The 24,274-nt window shown below is 39.0% G+C and overlaps 2 protein-coding genes and 1 long non-coding RNA gene across 3 annotated transcripts; 1 reads left to right on the top strand and 2 right to left on the bottom strand.

The window, feature by feature from the left end:
- Window positions 1-125: 125 nt before the first annotated feature.
- LOC111342157 (uncharacterized) lies at window positions 126-9,734 on the bottom strand. Its single transcript, XM_088748386.1, has 4 exons — window positions 8,560-9,734; window positions 7,187-7,831; window positions 2,915-3,199; window positions 126-1,129 (listed from the first exon to the last, which is right to left on the bottom strand). Exons 1-4 carry the CDS (start codon window positions 8,873-8,875, stop codon window positions 663-665), a joined length of 1,713 nt encoding a protein of 570 aa, XP_088604512.1. The 5' UTR covers window positions 8,876-9,734; the 3' UTR covers window positions 126-662.
- Window positions 9,735-10,121: 387 nt separating this feature from the next.
- Window positions 10,122-23,568, bottom strand: LOC111342153 (uncharacterized). The gene is made up of 20 exons (XM_088748384.1): window positions 23,108-23,568; window positions 21,593-21,664; window positions 20,726-20,808; window positions 20,412-20,481; window positions 19,468-19,583; window positions 19,241-19,288; window positions 18,709-18,797; window positions 18,329-18,440; window positions 17,605-17,814; window positions 16,970-17,077; window positions 16,582-16,687; window positions 15,660-15,933; window positions 14,808-15,109; window positions 13,980-14,067; window positions 13,682-13,700; window positions 13,301-13,447; window positions 12,777-12,929; window positions 12,265-12,355; window positions 11,698-11,796; window positions 10,122-11,244 (listed from the first exon to the last, which is right to left on the bottom strand). Exons 1-20 carry the CDS (start codon window positions 23,396-23,398, stop codon window positions 11,119-11,121), a joined length of 2,604 nt encoding a protein of 867 aa, XP_088604510.1. The 5' UTR covers window positions 23,399-23,568; the 3' UTR covers window positions 10,122-11,118.
- On the top strand, window positions 17,813-20,701 carry LOC111342160 (uncharacterized). Its single transcript, XR_002695929.2, has 3 exons — window positions 17,813-17,852; window positions 18,713-18,813; window positions 20,392-20,701. It is a non-coding gene; the product is annotated as an uncharacterized LOC111342160 (long non-coding RNA).
- Window positions 23,569-24,274: the final 706 nt, after the last annotated feature.

The following is a 24,274-nucleotide window of genomic DNA, read 5'->3' as shown; positions in this document are numbered from 1 at the left end:
ACATAAGAAGGGGTAATTTCCAAGAAATTCCTGTACAAGATAAACTATTACCAGATCCAAATACCCTCTTATTATGTCACCGAGTGGGTAATTCATAATTGAGATATATACCTGACCGCCAGATGATGAAATACTTCACGGTAAGTTTTAATCACCGTAGAAACTGAACATCTGCTTTTACGTCAAATTCGCGAGAGGATAATACGTCAACAGTTAAATACAAACTTAATTTTGTGTAGTTAAATGGACTATATCCTCTCAGAAAGAACAGATAACAATTATTCTACTTATAAGGTAAGATCACCATCGAAATAAAAAGTTATCAACTACTTACAATATTTTTTTAACTGAATGGTTTATACTACTATGTAGTTGCCATTCATATTCCCAACGCCAAAGCAAGGAAGCTCTTTTAACGCTTCTTGATAAAATATGGAGCTATTTTTATCGTTTAACAGACGCAATTCACCGTCAGAAACTGCCTACTTTATTGTTGCTGATTAGCTGCATGAAATTTAGTTGGTACAACGATAAAATGTATTCATCGGTATTTGCTTTACAAGTAATATAATTGAGATCTTCTGGTAATGGGTGAAATATCTCAAACCAATAAAAGTACACAAAATTAGTATCATTGTTGATAGAAACTATGGTATTTCCTTTTAGCAATGACTGGAACTCAAGATCAGCGCTGGTATTTGGCCATTGGATACATTTGATCCATTATTACCTTTGGAAGATTTCATAAACGTGACAGTGATACCAGAACATGAAGTGCTGGACATTCCATCTGATTGAGCATGTGTGTTACTACCGCTTGGGGTTAGTTGAGATGTTGCTGTGTATAAAACACCAGCACGGAGAGAAATCCCAGAAGAAAAACGAACTTCAAACGTCTTAACTGAGGATGTGGTGTAGTAGGATCCAGTCTTTTCTGCGATCAAGGAACTTCCACGATACAATCGGATGGTGACCTGGAAAGTGGTTGAACCGCTATAGACTCCCCACAGACGGTATCCCAACAATGTGACGTCACTACTTGTTTGGAAATCAATTGCATCAATTCTGCCAGAGGAGTGGCCCCATTTTAAACTTGGACTTTTGGATCTACTGCGCCAGCACACAGGATCTATGCAGAAAAAAATTATATACTCTCAGAAGAATATAGTAAGAATGATTGTATAGAATGTAAGCGGTTTTTTTTAATTTTTACTTCTAGCTTAGAATCTACCCAGCAGTTCAGATCTTCATGGCCTCCATCTAAAGATAATTGGTACATCATTATTTTGACGAAAGGAGATATTCATTCTACTGAAATCGACCAAGTCGATCTATTATATCCATCGGTCATACATACTATACAAAGGCATTAATAATGGAACTTGATTGAATGCAGTGCAATTTGTATACTTTTGGTAATCACATGTTTCGAGTGCAATTTGGGATAAATCAGGGGGGTGAAGTTTTCAAAGGCTAACTAAATAGCACGAGTCCCTACGGCGAATGCAATTTGTAGTCATTCAAAAATAAACGGTTGCTGATTTATCCCAACTTTTACGAAATAAACTACGGGGTTACTTGTTAACAACATACAAGCAAAAGTGTGTCGTTATAACGGTTTTTGGAAAGCCCAAGGCTTCCAAACTTTTAGCTAGTTGTTTGTGCTTTATAAGGTGTTTTTTTTTCTCAGCACTCTCCCTCAGTTATGAAGTAAAACATTGTTTATTTGCCTTTACTCATCCACCATTTTTTCGTTGTGCTTTCGAGACTTTCCTGTCAATCCAGTGAATTTCAACTTTATACGCTCAATTTTAACTTTTTTCACTCAATTTCAAGTTCGCATTGTTTGGGATTAATTGACGGGTTCTCAGTCAAAGAGCTCGAGTATGCTGAAAATACAAAATTAAACCTTGCTTCTGTACTTTGGTTATATCAACTGAGTTGAAATTGTAAGTTGGTCACCGTAAAGAGTTAAAAAGCTGACATTTCGAGCGTGAGCCCTTCGTCAGAGTGAATGGAGGAATTGTGGGTTGCCTGTGGGTTTATATGCAGAAAGTCGAGCTACGCTAGTAGTGGCAACATGGTGACGAGAACTACACGAAAAATTAGTAAAATGAGAAGCGTTCGTTGATACTATCGGGTTAAGAGTGCCGATTTGACAGATTAACTTTTGTTTAAAAGTTTTGCGGCTTTCCGAGCTGCCTAAATGTAGGGAAAGACCGCAGATTGCCATATGCTGCTTAGAATGATTAGGTAGATTAAAGTGTCTAGCGACTGGTTTTGATGCGTCCTTGTCATTCTTCTCTACATCGCGAAGGTGTTCTCGGAATCGGTCACATAGTCGTCTTCCTGTTTCGCCGATGTATAACTTTTTGAAATGGATGACGTTGGCGGAGGTGCACGTGAAGTGATCAGTGATCTTAATAGATTGTTTCGGTCCCGCTTTTTCTCAGCGTTGTGTATGAAAGGACAAGTTTTGCACCGTGCGCGAGCATATTTAAAAGTGCCGGGTTGGTTATTAGTTTGAAACGAAGTTCTGACCAAAATATTGCCTATGTTTTTTTCGCGTTTAAATGAAATGAGTGGAGGTTGTGAAAAGACTGTACCAGTCTCTGGATCGTTTTGAAGGAATTTAAAAATATTAAGAATCAGAATGGATTTAACTGAGTGGTTGTGAGGATGAAATGTGAGAGTGAATGGAATTCGGTCGGAATTTTCCTTCTGTGACGTTTGTAGTGCTGACTGTCGATCAATAAGTTGGGCGCAACGGTGACCCGCTTGAACGACAGAAACAGGGTAACCACGTTTTTCGAAAAACTGTCACATTGACACTAATTTGTGGAAAAAATCAGAGTCATCACCACATAAACGACGAAGTCCTAGAAACAGGGAATGGAATTCTTTAGAAACTTACCCACGTTATTCACTTGTTTCTGTACTGCCACGTTCATGGAGGCTTTCCTTGTACCTAAACTGTTTGTGGCTACACATTCATACGATCCACTGTCACCAGGGGAAATATTTTTGATCGTCAGGCTTGCATTGTTTGAAACAGTCTTTTCAGCAGGTGGAGACGTTCCAAATCTGCGCCAGGTTATCGCAGGAGGTGGAAACCCTTCAGCTTGACAGGCCTGTTGGAAGGTACAAAACTGCTTTGGTGTGGCGAGGGAGGGAGGTACCACAGTGAAAATAGGGAGACCTGTATCAAGCCAGCAAAGCATGACGGTGAAGTATGAATGCAACATAACGTGAGACACTTTCATTGATTAATTTCTAGTAGAAGGCAAGACACTTTACTCTCACAGTGCCTCTCTTCACCCAGGTGTTTAAATGGGTACCGGCAAATTTAATGCTGGGGGGTAACCCTGCAATGGACTAGCATCCCATCCAGGGGAGAGCGGAAATACTTCTAGTCGCTTTATGGTATGGAAATCGGAGTTAAGCACCGGACACTGATGGGCCACTGGGCTTGTAAACAGACTTTTCCTTTTTACTTTACAAAACTCAGAGTGCTTAAGGGAAAATAATCGTTCTCGTTTGTCATCCAACCTTATTGGTTATTGGCAAGTACACTATGCCAGATTGGCAATTTTTACAGGCCAGGGTTTTTTACCTAGACGATATCTCAGTTTTCTAGTTTAGATATATTTAAGGCAGTATTTACAAAACAGCTACGGCTAAAAACAGTTTTGAGTGATATTCGTGACTTAAGAATGTCTGCCTGTTAGGATCGAGAATCGTCCGTCAGCGACCATTTTGGTGAATTGCTCATATTTTGCCCAACGATACCCTTTGGTAAACTGTTTTCAAAAATCAAGTTTAAAAGTTCCGACGAGTGTTAATTTTTCAAAAATTTGCGAAAATTTGAAAACGCGGTTTAAGTGCGGTTTTCCGCCTGGCAAATTGTCCAAAATTCACTGCAAAATCCAAGCTTCGTTGAAGGCTTAAAATGAATTCAGTTAACACCAAACTTTACATGTGTTAAGAAAACGTCTTCCCATTCATTTGTGTTATGATAATTTTTTCCGTACACAGCTATGTTGTGATTTTTTTTGTCTCTAAAGCAACACCCTCAAAAAGTGCTGTACACGGGGCGAAAAATAGGTAAAATTTAATGCGATAAAAGTATACCTGGTACATAATTTTTTAACTTTTTAACTAGGTATTCGGAATAAATTGTCCTTATTCAATACCTGAGTAAAATTTGGTGCTTTGAATCGGAACGCCTCCTTTTGGAAATACCACGAATATTTGTGTCCTGAGCGAGCAGAAGATATGTGTTGTGTAAACAAACGTTAATCTAATCATTCCCTGCCAGGTAGAAAAAGGCTTTGAAATCAACTTTAATTTTGGAAATTTTGGCTGGTATGCCCCAAGATATTAGGCGAAAGGGAAATCATACATTCAGAGTTACGTGAGAGCAAAGAGAAAATAAAATCAGTGTCGAAAATGTACATATGGTTGTTACATCGATCACCATTATGCAAATTACGACCTCAGCTGTAGGAAAACTATGATATCTCTTGCTCAGTTTGTTGAATGACTCTTAAACAATTCAATGGTTTTTTTTCATATATATAGAGATAATATGTATATATTGATCAATAATTCCTGAGAATGCAGGGGGAGAACAGCATTCTGTACAAGCATTTCAGTGTACCAATGCGAATTATTTCTATTTATCATAACCGACGTCCGATCCCAGCAAACACGCACCACATGAGACCCTAAATGGGCTGTCATAAATATAGCAAAGACTGGAAAAAACAAAAACTTCACTCAAGGTCTGATAACCACACGATAACACTTTTACACTTCAATCTCAGATTTACTACAAAGGGCAAAGGATAGTGCGTTAGTATACCCAGTATACTGTGGGAAATTAAAGGAAGATTCTTGTGTTTCTCTGAAAGAAGGCTGGGCTCTCAGAGTAATAAGGAAGGCTTACAGATTCAACGAAAAGCAAAAGTCGTACCTTCTGTCTAAATTTCGAATAGGGCAGACGACAGGCCACAAGCTTGACGCTGAGGTAGTTGCTCGAGAAACGTGGCGTGCCCGGGGCACCGATGGTGCACGAGTTTTCCAGTCATCGGAATTCTTCACAACTACCCAGATCACCCCTTTCTTCTCACGACAGCATGCGTTAGTACGCCAATGAGATGCTGATATCCGAGCAGCTCAGGAGGAGAGTAATTTTAGCGAGGCAAAGGGGACTGTCACGTCAATACAACTTGACCATCCCCTGATCAACGATCAGTACGATCTTTGTGGAATGGCGCTAAAGCACCCCCAAAACGTTTCCAATTACGTTACGTTGCGTGACATTAATAATTACCAGGAGAATAAGACCTGTTCTCATGTATTAAATTACTTTGAAGGTAATAAGGCGCCTTTCTTTATATTTATACTTACAGAAAATGAGCTCTCATTGTAAAAGATAAAAAGTATTTAGATTATCAGTGTGGGATCAAGTCTTAAGTAGCTTCTTTCGAATGTATCTTTTGCATTACTTGAATGTGAGAAGATGGTAATGTAATGTGTACTTCACTTGCAGATTTTTCAGCCCAAAAATGATTTGGAGAACCTTGTCAAACATCTCGCAAAATTTTTGACCTGTCTCTTTACATTTTACAAGCTATAAGTCACTACAACGGAGACCGAATTTAATTTGGATATTTAACAACTCAATATGGTTAAATTACCTAGTTATTTGTTTACACACTTATCATTTTGCTCGCTCAGGTCACGAACACTTCTGACATTTTCGAAAGGAAGCAATGCGATTCAGAGCATCAAAAATTGCACAGTGAATGGAAATAGCAATGTTTGACGAATATATTGTTAAAATACAAAGTGTCAGGTAACAGCTACATTTTTTTCGCGCGAAATATCACCCGTTTTTCAACGCCATTTTGCGTGGTCTGCAAGGATGTTCTTTCAAGGGCTTACGTAATCCCAAAATCGATGTGCACGAGAAAATTTACTCACCAGAATTGAATAAGAATAGCTTTCCTTACCACGTGTGAAGTTTTCTGTTGATTGATTTCATTTTAAGCCTTGAGTGGAGCTTGGTTTTCGCAGTTAATTTTTGATTGTGCGACATTTGGAGCCTGAACTCAGGTAACCTGAAACCGCGTTTTCAGATTTTCGTAAATTTATGAAAAGTTAAGAATCGCTGGAACTTAAAAACATGATTTTTGAAAGGGGTTTACTGAAAGGTTTCTCTGGGGGAAATATGAGCAATTCATCAAAATGGTTAAATGAGTCATTCAACAAAATGAGCAAGAGATATCATAGTTTTCCTGCAGCTGAGGTAGTAATTTGCATAATGGTGATCGATGTAACAACCATATGTACATTTCCGACACTGATTTTATGTTCTCTTTCCTCTCACGCAACTCTGAATGTATGATTTCCCTTTTACCTAATATCTTGTGGCATAACAGCTAACAATTTCCAAAATTAAAGTTGATTTCAAAACCTTTTTCTACCTGGCAGGGAATAATTAGATCAGCGTTTGTTTACACAACATATATCTTTGCTCGCTCAGGACACAAACATTTGTGGTATTTTCAAATGGAAGCGTTCCGATTCAAAGCACCAAATTTTACTCAGGTATTGAATAATGACATTTAATTACGAACATCTAGTTAAAAATTTAAAAAATTTTGTACCAGGTATACTTTTATCGCGTTAAATTTTACCTATTTTTCGCCCCTTGTACAGCACTTATTGAGGGTGTTGCTTAAGGGACAAAAAAAATCACAATATAATTGTGTACGGAAAAAATTAACATAACACAAATGAATGGGAAGACTTTTTCTTAAAGCATGTGAAGTTTGGTGTTAACTGAATTCATTTTAAGCCTTCAACGAAGCTTGGGTTTTGCAGTGAATTTTGGGCAATTTGCCAGGCGGAAAACCGCACTTAAACCGCGTTTTCAAATTTTCGCAAATTTCTGAAAAAATTAACACCCGTCGGAACTTTTAAACTTGATTTTTGAAAACAGTTTACCAAAGGGTATCGTTGGGCAAAATATGAGCAATTCACCAAAATGGTCGCTGACGGACGATTCTCGATCCTTACAGGCAGCCATTCTTAAGAAATGACAACGTGAGAAAAAAATCTTTTGTAAAATGAAATTCGAATCGTCGTCCAGAACAATTTTAACGAATTTTGTCCTCACCTTGAACAGTTAAATTTCTAGAACTTTCCTGTGATCCAAGTACATTGTTCGCAACACAAGAGTAAAGTCCAGCATCACTGTAGTTCAAACGTTTAATTGTCAATTTGCCATCTTGAATCAAGTGTTTTAATCCAGATACAAGCTTCCTGCCCTTGAATCTCCATTCGAACTGGGGACGCGGGTTCCCAGAGACCGTGCAGTAAAACATTGCATTGCTTCCTTCATCTCGAGTCTGTTTATCAGGTGATATCACGACTTGTGGGGCGGATATCGACTCTCCGGGTTTACCGGGTGGTCCTGGCAGGCCTTTTGCGCCTTTCTCGCCCCGGTCCCCTTTCACTCCTTTTGGTCCATTCGGTCCAGTCATCCCCGGTTTTCCATGTCTACCTGGTGGACCCATATCACCTTGAAGTCCTCTCTTTCCTTTTGGTCCCCTCCTGCCACGTGTCCCTTTCACACCTCGGACTCCAGGGCTTCCGGGGGGGCCTGCTGGGCAGACCTTTTCGGTTGACTTGCAATACTTAGTGGGAATGAGTTGTTCAAAGTGCTTGGTGATTTCATTGCGTACTTCATCAATTGATATGACATTTGAAACTTGCCTGCGACCTCTTGTGGCCTTGGTAATTGGGTCCCGCTCGCTTTCATCTAAGCGGAAATAAAAGTTGTTTCTTTTAACAGACATTTGATTACACGTGCTTATCATTTCAAAACTGAATGAGTCCACCTTATTTACTACACTACAACCGTATGATAACACATATGACTGACTGGAATAAAGTGCAGGATGGAGGAAAAATTCAACATTACAGTAAGAATGAACTTAAGACTAAAAAACACTACAATAGCCTCAACTTATATTCTTTAATTTGATGACCTCGACATAATGCCGACGAAAGCCTCCTTCTGAAATATGTTAATATGTCCTGTGGATGCAAAGGTGCTCAAACTTTTCGTGCTGACAAGAAAACGAAAGGAAGCCAATTTTCATGCTAGGCTATTCAGAATTTTGCTTAAGCAAACCAATAATAGATTACACCATCTTGCGCTCAAGTTACACGACAATTTATTTCATAACGACAGTTCATGACTCCATTGCCAAACTAGGCTACTCGCCTTCCATCATCAAAAGTTGCATTTGAGTTTGCATCAGCTATAGTAAAATTAAAGTTTCGAAAATTAAATATAACAGTATATTTAGTTTTGAGCGTCAAAAAGGCTTAAAAGAATGTCATAGATTTGTCTTAGTTTTGTCTCTTAGAAAATCACGACATCGCTGACGGACCTTTTCCTTCAGAACGTGCGATCAAGATATTTGAAAGGATAGTGTCATCAACGAACGGATTCAATCTAAACAGTTACAATTTTTATTTTACCTGAGGAATGATTGTGCTCCTTTGAAGTTGCAATGGGAATATTGACCTTCCTCGCAAAAATTTGATCAGAATCGAATAGCGGCCTAGCGGACATTTCGTTGCGATTTGTATCGGAGCCAGTCTTAGCACGACACTGCTTTGTTGACAACTCCCTCATCTGTTTTTCCAACGCCAACAAACGATGGTTTGTAGATTCGTTCCTCAACAGAAGAATTATAAACACAAAGACTAAACTGAGAGATAGATAAGAAGGTTTAAAAGAAGGAAGAAGATCACGAGCGCGATGCGCTTTGGAGGATTTTGAGTTCGACTCCATTTACTAGTCTCTTCTGTCTGTCACGTTTTAAAACAGTAACACGAAGGTCAATGGAAATCTGCCAAAATAATTTGATCTTCCTTGAACACGCCGGGGCGGATAACCATGGCACTGACTGAGATCATCCTGGGGGGTTTACTGTTTAGTCAAATGGTGATCTGGTTACTGTTATTTTGAGAAATTCTAGCCCCAAAAAAATTATTTCTATTTTCGCACACGAGGCGTTTGCGAAATTTTCATGTCGGATCTTATCTCTCTTAAATCTCTTAAATCTGTGTGCCAGGGGGCACACAAGGCTTGGACGTCTCTCCTCCACTGTGTTCAGTCTGCAGCTGCACGGCGTACAACACTCCATATTTTCCTGCCTGCGCCGTTTCTCTCCTTTTCCACCATTCGACGCCCTGTTGTTTTTGGTCGGCCTCTTTTCCTTCTTCCCTCTGGTGTCCAACCAAGGGCTACAGCACAGTCGTCGTTCCTCTTCATCCACCTCACTGATCTTTCCTGCTTCTGTCATTTCGAGAACTGTCCTATTGGAGACATGTTGTTGTCATCGGATCTTGAAAATCCTCTTTAGACACTTGGTCTGGAAGGTGTCAAGTTTCTCTTTCTCTCCTTTTCTCATTTTCCAAGTCTCGCATCCGTGGAGTAGGACGGACAAGCCAAGGCTCTTGAATAGGGAAGCTTTTCAAGAGCCTTGATTGAGATAATTCTAGGGGGTTTATTGGTTAGTAAAATGGTTATCTAATTACTGTAAATTTGAGAAACTCAAGCCCCAAGAAATTCTTTCTATTTCCGCACACGGGACGTTTTCGAAATGTATACATTAGTGCGATTGAAGGAAGGCAGGCGTTTTCAATTGTCTTTTGTGCTGCGCAAAATACCATCTCCTGATAGCTCAAGCGAGCTAACGAGTCGAAGATCCCATCTCATTGGAGTTCATCCCGTATTCAAGATCACGAATTCTCACTCTTATGCAAATATCGAGCTAAAACTGGGATACCTTGAAGCTTAAATATAACAGGGTGACCCTACTCGATAGAATGACGAAATGATTGAGGAATGGCGGAATGACGGAGTATCCTGAAACGCGAAATGAGATCAACTCTTCATCGCAGCTGTTGTTTGGTCACGTAGCACTATACACTCTCTTTCGGGTCCCGTGACACAACCAATGATCGGTTGCGAGGGGGTTGGGCCCGACAGAACGCTTCAACGCCGCTACCAAACGAACAGACGAACGAACAAATAAAAATGCTTAAGAGAATATTTATTTTTTATTCATGCTATATATTCGTAGTTTGCAAGAAACATACAAATATAAAGTAATCACTCAACCTTAATTTTCACTCTACAGACTGTTTATGACAAAAGTCTTATTTTAGAAATCATATGCAACTTACAAGTCGCTAAACTTTCTATCTAGAAAAATAGGTATAAAAATATAAGAAATAGAGCGATGCTTTCAATGTGTTCAAAAATTTAGTCTTCAAAATACCCATCAGTATTTGGCAAAAGGTTGTATTTTCGTAAACGAGCAGAACACGAATCATTCTTAGATATCAATGAGAATTGTTGATTATAAAACTGAGTGTTACATCAAATTTACACTGCAATGTCCTTGGATACCGACTCTAGTTTTACCCTGGGTGTTTCAGACATGAACCAAGTTTTTCCAGGCAGACTCGAGTAAGTGTGAAGTAGTATGGAATAGTAATCTAAGTTAGCGTTAACACGATACACCCTAACCACCAGACTCTCGATTCCTTTGAGATTGCTTTTCCTAGTTGCACAAGGTTGAGATATTGAACTCTGCTTGCACAAGGTTGAGATATTGAACTCTGCTTGAAAACCCTTTACTGTATCAATAAAATCTGCTTAAAATACCCCAAGAAAGAAGCATCCACTACGTTACCAGTAGCGGATCAAGGGGAGGGGGTGCCCCCCTCGCATTGTGGGTAAAAGATAAACACAGAAGGAAGAAAAGCCGGCAGGTGTACCCCCCCCCCCCCCACAGTTTGCTCAAGGCCTGAGTCTGCCACTGTTTGCCCTAATACAACTGCCCTTTTAATTAGTTTTCTATTGTGAGCCGGAATTTCGACCAAAAACAATAATAATAAAGAAACTCGTGCAGTTGGACAATACGCCATTCCCACCCGTCTCTAATAGAACAAAAGAAACGTCTCTGAAGGGCCGCTCCGTGTTTTTGGTTTAGGTATCTCAGTTTATCCTAACAATTGACCTACTTAAAATCGAAACCCACTGCTTCTCGGAGGCGGCGCAGAAACAGGTCTCTGTGGTTGAGGAAATTTAGCGTTTAGCCAATCTTCAAACTCCAGTTCTGACATCTCTACGATCTTCTCACGGACAAACTGTCCAAATAAAAATGAAACAAAAATAGTGAGACTACTGTTTTTGAAAATACTTCAGGGTATTGGATTGGTAAAGATACATTATTAGGATCAGGTTCTGGGGTAAACATAAAAATATTATTGAGAAAAAAACTAAACAAAGATTTTCCTTTTAATTGGCCCAAGACCAACTTGTACAACATGGAAACTTTTATTTGGATGACCACAAAATGCGGTTTCAGCCAAAGACTAAACAACTTTAAATTAGTAATATTCAATGAGTAATATATTTTTTTTCTACTTTTTCTCTTTCTCGTTGTTGTATTTTTAGTAGAATAAGTGTGAATAAAAAAGAATGAAAGAATGAATGAATGAATGAATGAACAAGATGAAAATATTAGGTTGCACACTCTCGTCGTATCAGAAGATCCCCCCTTTCACTCAGAAATGTCCTTATTGTTAAGAGTTAGTTACCTCTATAGCTGGATTTATATCAGGAGCACAGATTTCCCACACTCGGAGCGTCGATAGCACCTTCAGGAATTGACTACCACTTATCTTTCGTCCTTCCAGCTTAAGAAAAAAATCATACCCCCATATGAACAATACTTTGCTTATTTCACCGACAACTTCTTTTAAGTGAGGTTGGTGCGGTAGTCGATGGCGAGATTTAGACTGGCCCGGATCCGAATCTAACGGGAGACAGATTTTATCGTCGTCTTGCACTTATGATTAACGCTTAACTTTCGAAAACATATCTTAGTCAGACAACCCACTCAACGGGAATTCAATTTCTGCGCAGTCAGAACGCACTGAGATAAGCGAAGTAAAAGGAAATCAGTCTATATTTCTTTTAAAGGAACAAGGTTATTCCTTAACCGAAAACATCCTAAGAAAAAATTAAAGGCCATTGTATCCGACGATTTTCTCCCATCTCAGGCCATAAAGAACACATCAGCCATTTTTTTAAAGCCTTCGCTAATCATTCGCAAAAACATGCACAACAAAAAAATTCCTCAACAATCATCTTAAAATACTTACGGAGCCATAACTAGCGATCTTGTTTAACACCAGAGTGCAGTAGCGATCATCCCTCACTTCTTGAGGTAGATTACTTAGTAAGTCCTTGTACCTAAAATCAATGGCAGTTTAAAATGCTAACGCAAAACAACTAAAATAAAACCAATCAGATGCTTTCCCGCGCTTCAGGCTGACGACATACATTAACTTGGATTCTCATTGGCTCCCCTTCCGATAAACCTCTTTTCTGATTGGCAGTTGTCATTACTTCAGTGTTGACTTCACGACATCCATTCAAAGAGTGCTCTTTACTATACGTAACCCCAGTTGGCAATAGTTCTTATCAATACAGATACTCTTATAAATATTCAGTTGTTTTGCTTAAATCAATTCGTTATAAAGATGGTTATCTCGAAGAAAGTACAATTGATGTGCAACTCTGTAAATTTGAGACTAAATTAAATTTTTGTAAGTATGCAGATACTCGAAGCACAAAAAATAATAAATTTAGTGAAAACTGTTGATGTACAAACCATTTGCATTCCTCCGTGACTCGCTGTCTCATCTCCTCATTGGTTTCTGTGTCAGGTAATACACTGCCACTTCTAATCTGATCCAGGGCTTTGTAGATGTTATTAAATGTCTCCAGACACATCAATTTACGTTCCAACACTTGTAGTCGGGTTCTACAAATAAAAAGATAGATCACATTTAAGGATTAGAGTACTGTCTCTTATCTTTCGTCCATTTCTTGTTACCGCACCTTACATTTTACATTACTTTTTCTCCTTGACGAACACCCAAAAGATCTCACCGCCCCGCGTGACAACTCGATCTTAATGACAGTAAGTGACAAAGTGACAAAGTGCAATGGGGTAGGATGCGGACATTTCCTCCACTTTCGCCAGCTTTCCACCCCCACCCCGTCGGGTTGTCACCGAGAAAGTGGAGAACCTGTACACGGTCTACTTACACAAAGACAAAATAAACAACAGTCAGTGACAACAACAACAACAATAAAAACAAATTTAAAATAACAACAACAATAAAAACTAACCTGTCCCTAACTTCCAAGTTATCGTGCAATACCAGCGCTTTCTCGTCTGCGACTTCGTTGAATTTTGTCTTCAGATCAATCGGGACTTTTTCCACGCGATGATCCAAGCTTATGGTACCAAATGCTGCGATTGCCGCCGCTGCAAATCTTGAAGAGAGAGAAATGATGTTTAACCCGTCGCACCAAGAATTCAAGGTCGCTGTTGAGTTTTTGAAATATTGAGAAAAACCCAAATTGTATAATAAACTACGTTTTATGATGGCTCCTAAACTAAGAAACTTTCTGGGGACTTGTATGGTTTGTATCAAACCAATCAGCAAACAATGAGACAGAAAATCAAACAAGGAAGTTATGTGGTAGTAACGAATTATGACTGCATACCTCTTGTTCTTCACTGCACCTGGAGAGAGAACAATTTTTTTGTCGTTATTGATCGATAATGACTTCTTAACATACATGATATGTACATTATCTGATTCTTCACATTGACATCAGCGACAAAACCTTACAGTGCGTTCAGATTTTAGTCTCACTTACAATTAAACAAAAGAAAAAATAACAAATACAGGGAAAAAAACCATTGTTTGTGATGTCCTTGTGTTCCAAAAACAATCAAATAGAACCAAAGAAAAAAAAAAACAAAGAAAGACAACAAAAAAATAACTAGTCTTATTCTCACCCGTAGCTTGCACCCAGGCCCTGACGCGCGAATCTGTAGAAGTTTGTTGTTCCTCTGGTTTCGACGTTAATTTTTCCAGTTCCTTTTGCTGAAACAAAGATTTTATGTCAGTTTCGATACCTAACAATAGCCACAGCTACACAGTCGTTTCGGCCAAACTATAAATGCCCAGGTGATACATGTAGGTAAACGATGATATAGCTGGAAATGACGATGACGATTTTGGTAATAATGATGATAACAGTGCTACGAAAAGGAGCCAAAGCAAGAGGGAGAATAAGGAGGAAGAGGATACGAAAATGAGAGTGGGAAAGGCGACAGGGTAGAGGGGGAAAATGGAGGAAAATGAGATGAAAAAGAGGATAGCAACTTGAAACGTTAAGTAATTGACTTTTTTTTCCTCATTCTAACACTCTTAACTTGGTTGCTACAATTAGCATTGTCCATTGGCATCTTACATGGCATTTACAAACTGAAGAACAATCGAAATGCCTATGGCGGCAATAATAGGTATCACTGCTGTCAATGGTCATTTCGAAATGTATCGCTCTTTATGTACCGCTGTCTCAAGATCGTAATTTTACGAACAGGATACTAACGAAAATAATATTGATAATGCTATTCAATGTGCAAAAGGTGGAAAGATCTTCTTGTACGTTACTTTGTTTTTTTCTTATTCATTTATTATTTATTTAAGGATTTGTAGAAAGTACTGGTATATAAACAATAGGACATGAGTCCCCTACTAGGTCTTCTAAGCACAAGCTAAGTTAGAATGGTACGTGGGCTTTCAGGAGTGTATGTCCGAACGCCAGTTGTATCACTCACCGACAATGTGCTCTTGAATGCCTTGGCAGCCCTTGTCTTGGCGCGTAGCTTCTGCATGGCTTTACTGGGGTTTGACGGTGGAGTATATACTGTTGTCACTGTGAACGATTTTTGTTTTTGAAGCTTCGTTGGTTGCGTCACTTTGTCGGTACCTGACTGTGTTCCGTTCTGAGGGGCCCCATTTAACGTGATGTTAGACATGGTTACTGGTAATACCCCTGTTGCGACTGCTGGGTCACCCACTGGTCCAGGCGGGGCTGATACGGCTCTTATCTTTGGGTCTATAAATTTCACAGTGGGCCCTACGTCCAGGGTGGAAGGAGAGAGAAGTGGTCAAGTGAGGAGATATTGATAGGCATAGATAATCATATGATAGTTACAAAAAAACAAAACAAAACAAAACAAGACAGAAAAAAAAAACTGTATTAGGAGGGACTCTTCCCAGTGACCGCTCACAACCGTTTTGAAAAATTGCGCAGTTGTAATTACAGTAGATTACCCCCCCCTCCCCCCCAACTCGAACACTTAAGGGAATCAAAAAATGGTTCAATGTAGCTGACAGTAAATGAGTGAAAAAATTGGACCGCCAAGGAAAATCAGATTTAGTTGGAGTTACCGTGGGGGTTCGAGTCAACCGAGTTCGATTTAGCAGAGTTCCACTGTACTTGTTAAACCCCAAATGGATCAGGTTTACTCTCAATACAGAGGTCTAAGATTTGCTTGCACCACTATCCAATCCTCTAGGTCAACAAATGCTCGAGAGAAATTAAGCGCCTTCTGGATCACTCTGCGAGCGGTTCCTGAATAATTACCTAAGGGAAGGCCCTCTGTCTAAGGAAACAAAAACTTTACCATTATTCGGCGCATTGCTTTGAAGTTCGCTAACACTGTCCTCTTTTTGGGGAACCCTCTGATCAGCTAACGTCTGCTCTGTTGTTATTTCTGTCCGAGATGACGCCACAGTCTCTCCCGTGTTACTCGTTCCACTCCGGGGTCGAGCATCCGCTGGAACACGAAGCGAACTAGGACCCGGCGTAGGGGCCTGGCCACCACTGTTTGTAATCGAGAAACGTTGAATAGCATTTGGGTGGATTGAGATGCGTCTTGTACCTCTACGGGTTCCACGCTGTAACAAAGAATAAGAAAGGCCGGAAGTTTAAGACTGCATTTTGCTACTAATAAAACACAATTTTTCAGTACAACACCGAAGAGAGCGAGAGGTGATTAATGACACTAGAAGGTATTGTTGCAGAAGAATGGTCTCGCATGTAAAACAAAAAAAAAGAACTGCCCCGTCCCACAAGAGAAAGATAATTCAAGAATATAGTGACTAGTTGAAATTCTACCAATGATCAAATGGTAAGAAATAATCACAATCATCAAATGGCAAGAAATAATCACAATGATCAAATGATCAAATGGTAAGAAATAATCACATTGACAATAATAATAATAATAAGAATAATAATAATAACAACAATGATAATAATGTTAACAAAAGTAATAGTTATGATAACTTTATAGGGGGCTAGTAATAACTTCACTGTTCTCGGTCACTTCTCTAGGCTCCATTAACGATTAAACTACGCTTTTTTAAATTTTTTCTGTTAATTATGAATCTTTTCTTATTTCAATGCAATTCCATTTTTGCAACACTTTTGTTTCATATAACAAGGCATTCTGCGTTGTAGCTAGGATATTCTACCACTCCGACACCACTCCATCTTTCCACCATTCCGTCAAATAGAGTCACCTGTAGCTCATATTAGTTTACCTGAGTGAATCGCGCCGGGTTTTGCTTGAACGTTACCCAATCTTTATCAGTAGCTTTGTCTTTTTCCACTCTTCTTCGAATGGCTCTTGGGTCTTCGTTTAAATCCCTTAAAAGAATGAACTCTTATTAAATTTCGCGAAGGAAGGGGAGAGGGGGGAGGGGGGAGGGGGAGGGGGAGGGGAGGGGAGAGGGGAGGGGGAGGGGGAGGGAGAGAGGGGAAAGGGGAGGGGTAGGGGGAGAGGGGAGAGGGGGGAGGGGGAGGGGGAGAGGGGAGAGGGGGAGGGGGGAGGGAGAAGGGGGAGGGGGAGGGGGGAGGGAGAAGGGGGAGGGGGGAGGGGGAGGGGGGGAGGGAGCAGGCCACGCAGACGTCAGTTGATTACCAACTTACTTAAGTTTCCAACAACTTGTTATTGGTGGGATAACTGGAGGTTGCTGATCCTGAGACATTCCTTCCAGGATCCAATTCAACGCACAAAGCTGACGAAAGACGTTCTTTCTGTTGAATAACACAAAAACACCGTCAGCAGGAACGTTAATGTTGTTGGTTCAAGGTAAACTACTCACTGTAATTGGCGAGGCACATGGAATTATCCGTGCACTACATTTACAAAGGCGGCTAAAATGCGGCATTCGATTGAACTTTTACAGCTGTAAGAAGGCAATCTCAGAATGCTTTGCAAAATGCTATGAATCAGGCAACGCCTAAAAAATTTGGGATCTAGTCCAACTTCCATGCAGGCAAAACTCACATGCATAAAACTCAGACGTAGAACTAAAAGCAACAATCACCACTGGGTCTTCGCGCTCTTGTTTCTTTTGTTGTTGTTGTTGTTTTTTTTTTTTCCTATTCTGAAGGACCATTTCAAGATTTTACATCAACTTTGGCCCTACACAATAATACGACGTGTACTATCGCTTACTACCGCGCTTTGTTTGACTAACTAAACGCATGGAACAGCCCAAACCCAATCAAAAGGTCTGCAAATTGAAAAAAAATCAAAACAAGTCTTGTACAGATTTTACCTGTCTGTGACATCAGTATAGTTGATGTTAGTAAAGACTGGTGAGTACGGACGAGGGCTTTTGAGCTTTTTGGATCTGCGGCTACTTTTCGATGTTGTACTGCGAGCAGCTAACTTGGGTGGGTGGAGATAGAGCTTGTGGGGGAGGGTGGGGTTGGACGGTGGGCTGTCCATCACGTGATCTATGCCTGGCTGCTGGGCAGTTGATGATCTACGAGAAGGAAGACCACGATGTGCATGACAGTACAGGTACGCAGGTAATTATATGTGATACGAAAGAAATATTGCATTATATGATGAGTCTTTTTTAATTCTGTAGTATGTATTTGGACCTGTTCAAAAGCCTACGAATACAGGCTTCTCTTGAACTTACAACCTGTTCGAGTTCTCCTGGCTCCCTGCAAACGTTCTCCCCATCCCCCCTCCCCCCCCCAAAAAAAAATCCTAATCTCTGACTGGACAAAAGTTTCAACGAAAAAAAAAACATATATTCCATCTCTATGTTTCAATGAAATAATCGAAATAGCCACGGCTAGTTTTGGGGTTCGCTACTTTTTAAAAGTCGTTGGTGACGAATTTTTCTTTTCAAAAATTTTGCCTTGGTTACCTGTCAAAACTTTGTTGCTGACTGCATTTCAAGGTTGTGATTACTCAAAGACAGTTCTTTGCTATAAAATTTCATAGGATTTGATCCTCGTTATCACATATATCATCGCCGTAATTACCTGTCAATTTGAAGCTGATCTGCAGCTGTTGATTGGGAGGGGCTTGGTGCTGAGACCTGTAACTGGGGCTGGGGTGACTGTGGACTCCAAAACGAAGCACTGACTGTTGTACCTTAACATGACACGAACCACGTGAAAATTAATCCATTCATTCCTTTTCTTGAAAAAAAAAATTAATTTCCTAGCTAGTCTAATCAAAAGCCTTTTTTGGCAGCCATTCTTTAAGATGTCATGCCACGCTTCCCTCAAGAAAGGGGAGAATGGCTGATAAGGAGACTGCAGAGTGAACAGGCCTTGTATGACATAGTTGCCATGTGCAGTTATAAATCACTTCAAGGAGATAAAACACAATTTATGTACATCAGTTCAATCTTACTCACTCAGTCGTTTCCAACGTTTACTGCTGGCTGATGAGTGTGAACTGTTAGGTCTCTGTTGGGCTTGCTGTGGATCAAGGAGCTCCCCAAATCTATGCATTAATCAAGGTACAGATTCATTTCCTATCTAAAGTTTGCTTGGAAATAGACCACTTTCATAAATGGCTGCCGAATTAAAATTCTTTTGTTTACATATAAAATTGCCTGGGTGGCCTTGTTCTCCAGTACAAAATTCAAAAGAATACATTATCTCAAGCGAGGCCACTCGGGCAAATTTAAATTTAAACAAAAGAATATTAATCTGGCAGCCATTTATGAAAGTGGTCTATAGAACCTTTAGTTCATTTATCATAGCTTGTTATGGCCAAAAACAAATAAATCTGAATAATGGAAGCAAGTATAAATACATGTAGATGAGAGGCAAACCAAGCCTTTACTTGAGCAGGCTCTTGATGATACCAAGGCCTAAGAGGCAAAACCTGATTAAATCTTAATTGTATAATCAAAACTTAAGATGTAAACTCAAGACACCTACCCTCGTTCAGAATCTGGTGTTGGACTATTTGGCAGCGGGATCATATAGCTGGTAAATAAACAACACATAACAATTATCATGTGATATCAACCACACCCTGATCCCTATACAATTACCCAATTTTGATGAAAATATCAGGAAAACATTTCAAATATACAAGAGAGCGCAGAAGTCATAGAATTCTCCAGTTTTATGATGTACAAAGTCATGAAGTCTGACAGACACACTTTTTAAGATCAATATCCAGTTCATCATCAGATTGTTCACTGTCAGTTGATGCTGGTTTCATCTGATTCCTAGCGGCCTCCTCTTTCTGTTTCCTTTCCTTGTCAGCCTCAGCTTGCTAAGGAAAAAAACAAGGCAACAATAAAAAGAGTTCATTTTCACAAGCCTTCAATGGCTTAATGCTGTAGTTGAAACATACATATATGTAGCATGAAACAACCTGGAGTATTACTGACAGTAATCTAATACTTTTAAGTAAACTATTTAATAATTAAAGTTAATATTTAACCAGGATGGGATATCCTTGCTCAATTGCAGGTTACCCCCCTCCCTCTTCCCCCTCCCCTCCAAACATTTTGTCAAATTTTCCTGACTATTCACCAGGTACCATTTATACCACTGGGCCCAGTTGTTCAAAGGTCAATTAGTTCTAACCCACAGTTAAATTTTAATCCAGGTTTCTTTATTCCTTTGTTTAAAAGCCTTTTATCAAATGACTTTCTCTACTATTTGTAAAGCATCCATGCAGTCATCAAATTGTAGAAAAAAAGGAGTTCTACTGAATTTTCTCCCAAAACTTTCAGATCTGAAATCAAATTCTACACTAACCCTGGGTTATCTTACCCACCTTTGAACAACCCAACCCTTACATGGGTGGAGAGGGGCACTGTGTGCATAAGGTCACAGTTTTGCCCGCAAACACAACACTTGGACCCAGCCTGATCTCAAACCTGGACCTCTTTGTCACAGTCCAGTGCAAAAACTGTTAATAGGCAACTGCAAATTCTCTTATTGACATATTGCCCCTACCAAGGTTCACAAGACCCCAGACCTCTTGATCTAAATTCAAGCATGCCCTTAATCATACTGGTCTGTGCATAACATGACATACTACTGCTGACAAATCATCCATCATTTATTCACAGATCAGATAATACCAATCTACCTTTCTGTTTTGTTCATCATGGACAAGCCTATATAATCCAAAGCCAAGGCGAACAGCATGTATCATTTTCCTAACAGTATTGAAAGGGAAAATATTATTATACATCACTAATATTAGTCTTACTTAGATTGCAACTGTATGATAACAGGATTATTATTAGATTAGCATAATAAATTCAGCATAAAAGTTTACAGGATTGCAAAAAATAATTTGACAAGGCTTTCCACTTTGTATGAACACTAGTAAAGAGCTCTTTTTAATTACAAATTAAAATATTAAATAAATTTCCAGCAAATAATTCATAATTTACCCACCTTCCTTTATTGACCTGGGCCCTGATGTCATTTATAACTTTTGGTTTATAGTTTGTGGGTTGAGGTACAACAGGTTGCTGATCCTTAAAAATAGAACAGAATAAGTTTAAAAACACTGAGTTGTAGTCAACCACAGTTTGTCACTGGCCAACTTAAATTGTTCTTCTCCACTAAGTCCAAGCAACAGGTTTCACAGTGCTAGTGTAGTTGATATATGAATTTGGGATCTGGGGAAGTCAGAGCAAATGATCTTTGGATTACCTGATTTATTGCCATGGTCTGAGCATAAGAATTACAGCGCTCTATCCATTGAGCCAACTGCTTCCCGGTTAGCTCAATGGATAGAGCGCTAGACTGTTGTGCGGGAGGTCGAGGGTTCAAGCCCTGCCCGGACCAACACTCAGGGTCTTAAAATAATTGAGAAGAATTTGCTACCTTTCTATAACATCAAGAAATGGTTAGATATTCTAGTCTTCCCAGATAGGGATGAATAAATGGAGGTCCCGTCTCCTGCAGGGTTGGGGGTAGGAGATGTTAATTTCCCACGCACGATATTACTGTGTGATGGGGTGGGATGGGTGGGTTTACTGGGCCTGCAGTGATTGCCGCAAGCTGTTGCGGTGTCCCTGCCTGTTGGCGAATCTTATAAATCATAAATCAAATCATAGTTGCACAGTGAGATCTCCATGTGAGAATGATCCTGAAAAGGACTGTTGCCAGTGATGAGAGAGACTGGTGTTTGCACAAATTGAGTGAAAGTTATGATCAGTGACGTGTTGCCTAAATATGTAAACAATGACTTGAAATAGAATTGGGCAAAATTCATAATTGAACATGTAACATCATAAATGAAAATGTTCCCCATACCTTAGATTGTCTCGTAGATTCTTTATCTTCAGATTCAGACTCTCGCGATGATGATGATGATTCATCTTGAACCTACCAATTTAAAAGATGACTGTAATCATTAATATCCAATTTCAGTAAACAATTATTATCATGATAATGAATTTGAATATATGAAAATCATATATATGTGCTACAAGTTTCATGAAATGTAAAAAAGCGATCTTTGCAGTAATTAAATGAACCCTACTTATATAGTAGTGGAAAAAAGACCTAAATTTTTTCAGGCCTTGTTTCCGCTACTACATAAGCAGGGTTCAATACTGCGAGGATCACTTTATTCAGGCCTTAATTTCCTCTACAACATAATTAGGGTTCATTTAACTGTGAAGATTGCTTTCATACAATTATTATAATCACTGGCAAAAAAAAAACGTATTTTGAAGTTTTGGATTCTAGAATTCTCATCTTTAAAATCCCAAGATTTGAATAATCAAATTCTGCCCCATCCGCAAAAGTCATATTGATCATAAATACTGAACGCAATTAACATTTAATAATTTATGCAGTTTTAAATATTGTAAATTCGCATCTTAATATATTTGATAAGTTGTGACAGAGTTGTGACTCACTCTAGGTGATGGTGATAGAAAAGCTGAGTGTACGCTCTAAAGCCAGTTCTTAAGTTCGTTTAGGTGAAAAAAAAAAAAACTACTTTATACCAATTTGTTATTTGTGGTCAACTGATCGATGTCATAGACTTTCGAGTTCTTCTGGGAACGCTCGAGATTACCGCGTGCCGAGATGTCACTGTTAGAAAATATATTTCGATAGTTTTGCTGCGCTAACTTTTGAAGCCATCGAGAAAGGTAAAATAAAGGATAGCATGAATTTAAAATCGAAAAATTTGGAGAGCTCACGCATTTTGACAATTCATAGAGTAATAATTAACTCGTAATCTAAAGTTAATTATGCAGAAAGCAACATCAAAGTGTTTGTGTTAGTCATAAAACCGGGCTCTTTTATACAAACCCTGAGATCTTTTTCAAATTGGTCAACTTTTATTCTGGAGAAACTGGTGAACACTTCTTTGATATATTGTAATATTAACTCTTTACAAACAAGTAAGCCCATTTGACGCAATGTTTGCTAGACTTAATATTTGAATCAAATTAAATCTCAATAACACCATGTTACGAATACCCGCTTTTGCACTCTTTATAAGTCAAAAACTCTTTCACTCCAGAGCTATATCTGATTTGGAGAAAATTTCCAAACAAATATGTAGCGATATGCTTTCAGAGCACGAAAAGTCTTCGCTGAATCGCATATACGATAAGAAATATTGATAATTCACGCCATTTCAGTACATTTAATTTAGTTGATACGGCTATTAGCTTGGGTAAATTAGTCAAGAAACTTCACTAAATGCTGTCAAAACGCCAAGTAGTTGAAAGAAAAAGTCTTAAGAATATATTTCTAAATATAAAAAACAACTGATTAACATGGTCCAAACAGTGTCGCTACTAGTCTCACCAAATTATCTTGTTCCGACTGTTCTTGGCCCAATGCGCTCAAAATAAGCTTCTTGTCATCCAAGTACACTTCTCCAACCGGTTGATACGGCTTATAAATTACCGAGCGATAACCACATTTGCTCATCTGGTGCCGACGTCGTTCATAATTCTCTCTCGCAACTTCTTTCCGAGTTGGAACTTCACAAGTATAAATCTTTGCATGTCGAGCTGTGATCTTCAGACCTTGATGTGATGGAATTGGCAAAGGGACAGGCCGTACATACGAGCGAGGGTTTTCAGAATCCGGCATTGTCTTGTCCGTGCAATATCGGCGTTGTGCTGATTCAGAGATCGGTTTTACATGGGCCACAATTTTGTTCAAAAGTACCCCACATGTTACCAAGGACTTAATCAATTTCTTCCGTCTGATTCAACGAGGGTTTGTTCGATAAAGACCTCGTTTGCATAAAATCAAAAGAACAAAGAGTATCGCCATAGCAACTATAAACAGTGTTTTGTGTCGAACACCAGAGCGCGTTTGACACACGTTCAAATGAGGAAACAACCCAACAAGAAAAAAGACTGCTTATAAACAGGTTCACGCTGCTTTCCCCATAAAGAAAGAAAAAGTTAGGGGAAAAGAAAAGAAGATAAAGGAAACGTCTTTGCCCTAAATATCAATATTTTATTCCTCATTGGAAATTAAACTTCCTCCCTTTTTGTTTTTGTATTTTGACTTGCTTTATTTTGTTTTGATTTTTCTTGTGTGTTTTACTGCAATTTTTTTATAAAATTTTTGAATTTATGAAAGCTAAGTAGCTGAAGGTTTAATTAATCACTTATATTCAGAAACTTAGCACTGGTAGGTAAACTGTATGCACATAAATGAAGCTGTATTTCTCGAACAGTTGAAGTGTTGGACATGCAGAACATGAGGCTAAATTTAACAGTGAAAGAAAATTGGAGTATGCTTCTAACCCTTTAACTTCCAGAAGTGATTAACCTATAACTTCTCCCTATAATATCCATACATTATCCAGAAAACAAGAAATGAGAATACTCAAACTTATCAGGTAAAAGTTATCTTGATCTAACACCAAATTCCTAACTAATTTAGGAAATTTGTAGAGGTTAGAGGGGAGAATTAACTTAGAGATCTTGATAGTTAAAGGGGTGCGGTTAAGCA

The sequence above is a fragment of the Stylophora pistillata genome, chromosome 2 (genome assembly GCF_964205215.1).
Source record: "Stylophora pistillata chromosome 2, jaStyPist1.2, whole genome shotgun sequence".
Classification (NCBI taxonomy): domain Eukaryota; kingdom Metazoa; phylum Cnidaria; class Anthozoa; order Scleractinia; family Pocilloporidae; genus Stylophora; species Stylophora pistillata.
This window is presented reverse-complemented; position numbering and strand designations above follow the sequence as displayed.

Coding starts and splice junctions, on each gene's coding strand:
- LOC111342157 (XM_088748386.1), bottom strand. CDS start 8,875: ATGGAGTCGAACTCAAAATCCTCCAAAGCGCATCGCGCTCGTGATCTT. Junction 7,832..8,559: donor GGAGCACAATCATTCCTCAG/GTAAAATAAAAA, acceptor ATTTCCGCTTAG/ATGAAAGCGAGCGGGACCCA. Junction 3,200..7,186: donor TAGAAATTTAACTGTTCAAG/GTGAGGACAAAA, acceptor GGCTTGATACAG/GTCTCCCTATTTTCACTGTG.
- LOC111342153 (XM_088748384.1), bottom strand. CDS start 23,398: ATGCCGGATTCTGAAAACCCTCGCTCGTATGTACGGCCTGTCCCTTTG. Junction 18,441..18,708: donor TAAACGTTGGAAACGACTGA/GTGAGTAAGATT, acceptor TGTCATGTTAAG/GTACAACAGTCAGTGCTTCG. Junction 16,688..16,969: donor ACAAGTTGTTGGAAACTTAA/GTAAGTTGGTAA, acceptor CATTCTTTTAAG/GGATTTAAACGAAGACCCAA.